Source organism: Protobothrops mucrosquamatus, unplaced genomic scaffold, assembly GCF_001527695.2.
Source record: "Protobothrops mucrosquamatus isolate PMUCROS unplaced genomic scaffold, P.Mucros_1.0 scaffold307, whole genome shotgun sequence".
NCBI lineage: Eukaryota > Metazoa > Chordata > Lepidosauria > Squamata > Viperidae > Protobothrops > Protobothrops mucrosquamatus.
The window spans coordinates 430,228-434,198 of NW_015386649.1; the positions used below are offsets into that span (position 1 = coordinate 430,228).

At 39.8% G+C, this 3,971-nt stretch overlaps 1 protein-coding gene across 1 annotated transcript in view; it reads left to right on the plus strand.

Moving 5' to 3' along the window:
* Nucleotides 1–3,724, plus strand: part of LOC107286670 (metabotropic glutamate receptor 7) — a 284,502-nt gene extending 280,778 nt beyond the window's left edge. Inside the window, exon 9 of the mRNA XM_029283983.1 lies at nucleotides 3,654–3,724. Within this exon, the coding sequence (XP_029139816.1) occupies nucleotides 3,654–3,724 (71 nt within the window). The remainder of the gene's footprint in view (nucleotides 1–3,653) is intronic.
* Nucleotides 3,725–3,971: the final 247 nt, after the last annotated feature.

The following is a 3,971-nucleotide window of genomic DNA, read 5'->3' on the forward strand; positions in this document are numbered from 1 at the left end:
GGCGTTTCATCTCTCTCAGCTCCTCCGTAAACCAAGGAGCCAGTTGAGATCTGCGCCGGGTCAGAGGCCGCAAAGGCACGACTCGGTCCAGTGCCGCGGCAGCGGCTACTTCCCAAGCAGCCGCCTGATTTTCCGCCGAGTCGTGGGATGTGGCCTGGTACCGGGCCATGGGCTCTTGGCCAGCAGGCCACAGAAATGGCTAGCCATGGCGCGCATGCATGGGCGTGCATTCCCCCCACTGGCGCTAGTGCCCATAGCCCTGTTTGCACATGCACATGGGTACGAATGGGAACGCTAGAGTGGGGGGTGCATGCCCCATTTGCACATGCACGAACGGGTGCTAGCCGCTGTTTGTGCATGTGCATGCCACATGCGTGAACGCAGCCACTACTACTGCGCCAGTGGGCGTGGTCCCATTTGTGTGTGTGCATGCAGTAAATTGGAAGCTGCTCTCCCCTCTGGGCCCCGAGCCTGTAAAGGTTGGAGAACTCTGCTCTAGGTAACCTACTACAGCCTATTGCCCATCAGGTTGTTCAAGCTGTGGCTGCTCCATTGAGCTGGAGCCCTCCATTCCCTGGGTCCATGTCTCCACATCCATACTTACTTCCCCAAAAATGCCAGGATCTGGCTCATCCCCCTCCTCTTCCTCCGAACTCACATCTGGAGAGGAGGCCGGAGGCATGTCCATGATAGTCATCCTTGTCAAGCATAAATTGATTCTACAACAAAACACAATTATCTTTAGCCTCAAGTATTAGATTTAGATGAATGGCAGAATGAACTACCTCTTATTCACCACCTCTATCTCCAATGCCATTTTGAAACCAAGTTCTTACTCAGCTTCATACCCATGCTTTAATTTTGTCCCATCCAGTTCCTCACAGCTTTTAGGCACAGGGTAAGGATTTTCTGTTCCAGCCTGGATTGGAGCTGTACAGCTGAATATCATCAACTTATTCAATCCAAACTGAAGGATGATGTCTCTCAGGTTTTATGTAGCACACCACATACTACAAACCTGACTGCTCTTCCCTTCCATATTGTGCCTACTTAGGAAGATTGTAATATGGTGCTTCCAACCCTCAGAGGCAATTCAGAGTAATATCAGGATTGATAATTTTGAAGGCCACAAAAGCTTCTAGTATAATCAGGAAAGCATATTCCATATCCAGGTCCTCACATAAGATATACACTAGAGTAATCAGAACTGTTTTGTCCCATGCCTATGCCTGAATCCTGATTTAAAGGGATCCAAGATTAGTCCAGGATTGTGGGTAGTTGAAACCTCTCCACCTTCTCTAATACCTTCTTCCAATGTCTCCAAAAGGAGACATTGGAGAACTGAAATTGTCCAAGGCAACTGAATATAGCCTCTTCTAGAGAAGATACTTTACTCCACCTCTCTCTCAAACAGGTATTATTAGTCACTCCCTGTATCCAGCCATATGTATACTATAGGAGACAGACTGACAAACTGATCTGGCTTACAAACTATAGAAATCATGCTCTTAATAACCCTATTTAGAAATAAAATGAAAGCTAGCTACCTAGCTAGTTTGACTGATTCTAAGGCTATCATGAGTAAATAAATGTCTCAACCTTCTGTATTCATTCAATGGTCAACCAAGACATGCAGGATATCTACCTCACATTGGTAACAACATTTTTCAATAATGGAAAATGGAAAATACGAAGTATGATAGTCATACCTCAGATATATTCAACTAAGCCTTTTAAAAAGCTACTCATGCTAGTCATTGTATTTTGAATGGAATAAAGTGAAGTGTTAATAAAGGAACTTCTGACATGCTACTGATGTGAGAGATTAGAATGAAGAAGGGACAGAGATACAGAAATACAAGCAGCTTTCAGAAACTCTTTAACCTCAATAGGCTACATGGGGTGAAGGAAGAAGGCTAGTAGTAAGCTGCCTCAGTGAATCTTCTCTACTAGTCAGAAAGAAGGTGTGCCTGAAAGAAGCATAGTGGCTCGGAGAAGAGAGGAAGACAGGCAACCAGACTCCCCTTGCACTCTTTCCTTCTCTTTCTCTCACAGTGAGGAAAAGCAATAAGTTTAAGCCAGTGGTGGGATTCAGCCAGTTCACATCAATTCGGCAGAACCGGTAGCTAATTTTTTGTGGCCCGGACCCAGAATGGACTTCCGGAAGTGGCATCCACCCAGAGAACTGGTTGTTCACATATTTGACTCCCACCACTGGTTTAAGCTCAGTCTATTCTCTCCTGCTAAGGATAACTTAAATTGTTGAGGTTACAGTCAGATGAAGAGTGCCAATAATAAAAGCAGTGAATGTTGGTTTATATAAATTATATAGGTGGGCTGTAGTGTATTTGAAGAAGATGAGTTTCTTTTTTCACACAGGATTTGATACCTGCTCCTCAACTAAGGTTCATGAGCTATTAATATTTCCCCAAAGCTAGCTAGCTTTTTCTTTCTTTCTTTCTTTCTTTCTTTCTTTCTTTCTTTCTTTCTTTCTTTCTTTCTTTCTTTCTTTCTTTCCTTTCTTTTTATTTATTTATTTATTTATCTTTTTCCTTTCTTTTTCCTTTCTTTCTTTTCTTTCTTTCTTTCTTTTTTCTTTCTTTCTTTCTTTCCTTTCTTTTTATTTATTTATTTATCTTTTTCCTTTCTTTTTCCTTTCTTTCTTTCTTTCTTTCTTTCTTTCTGTCTTTCTGTCTTTTTCTTTCTTTCTTTCTTTCTTTCTTTTTTCTTTCTTTCTTTCTTTCTTTCTTTCTTTCTTTCTTTCTTCTCTCTCCTCTCTCTCTCTCTCTCTGTGTGTGTCTCCCTCTTTATCACATATATATGCAGTGTGATGTATGATTGATATTCTTCATAAATAATATTTGGGAGAAAATGCAGTGTGAAATATAACACTTGCTGGACTCTTATCATCAGCTGGAGGAGTCACCTTCTGATCAGTACAAGTTATATTTCAGTAGAAAAATGAAAAGGATGTCTGTTTAATATATATTAAGAGAGGCTAGGAGTTATTCTCTCTCCTTTCCATGCTACTCCAAAGTGAGTTGCCAAAACACAATTCAGCTAGAGTATATATATAAGGTTGAACTCTTCTGTGATTCTCTGTCTCTTTCAGAATAGAAGGGCATAGGAATACAATCAAATAAAAGAAGGCAGGGCTTAAAAGTTTCCATTGGTTCTATATACCTGTTTACGGAGGTATGAATGATGAATGCATCCTGCAATCTGCTGTACAAATGCTGCTATGCTGTGCTATCTCTTTTGCTTCTTCATCTGTATTAGTTTCTGACATCTTTGGCATGTTGTTGCCTACTTCATCTTTTGAGGGACAGGAGAGATAAGAAAATCAACCCATACCTCAAATTTTTAAGAGCAATGAAGACTGATAGCATTGTGAAAGGGACTGAATTATGGACACAATCTTTAATAAACTGTCCCAAGTCATGCTTCTTCTGATATAAGAAGACTTTCTTTTGTGTTTGGAAATACCCAAACCTTTTTGTGAACTGCTTGGTTTCTTGATGGTATAAACGATAAACTGAACCTTGACAGATTACAAGCTTTATATTATGAGTGACATTAGCTCATAAAAATAAATGATTTGATATATTTAAACCCATGGATTATATATACAAATATATTTACTTTTCCTATAGACTGCATACCACCTGTAAGAAAAAGTGTTCAAAAATCTGTTACTTGGTACACTATTCCACCTACAGTATAGCTCTTGCCTGCTTTTTAGAAGGTAAGATAAAGATCTAACTTTTACTGCTTTGTTTAAAAAAAATTGCATCAAGTTAAATGTTAAAAATGCACTGACTTTACTGAAGTTGCTAATGAAACTTAAAGTTGTTTGCATTGTATTAATTGAAATAATGAAGTATCAGGTCAATACAAAACTTGTGAGAAATATTTCCAGCTAATGGTCCATGATCCACAGTCCATGATCTGTCTTTTTTTACCCCACAGAG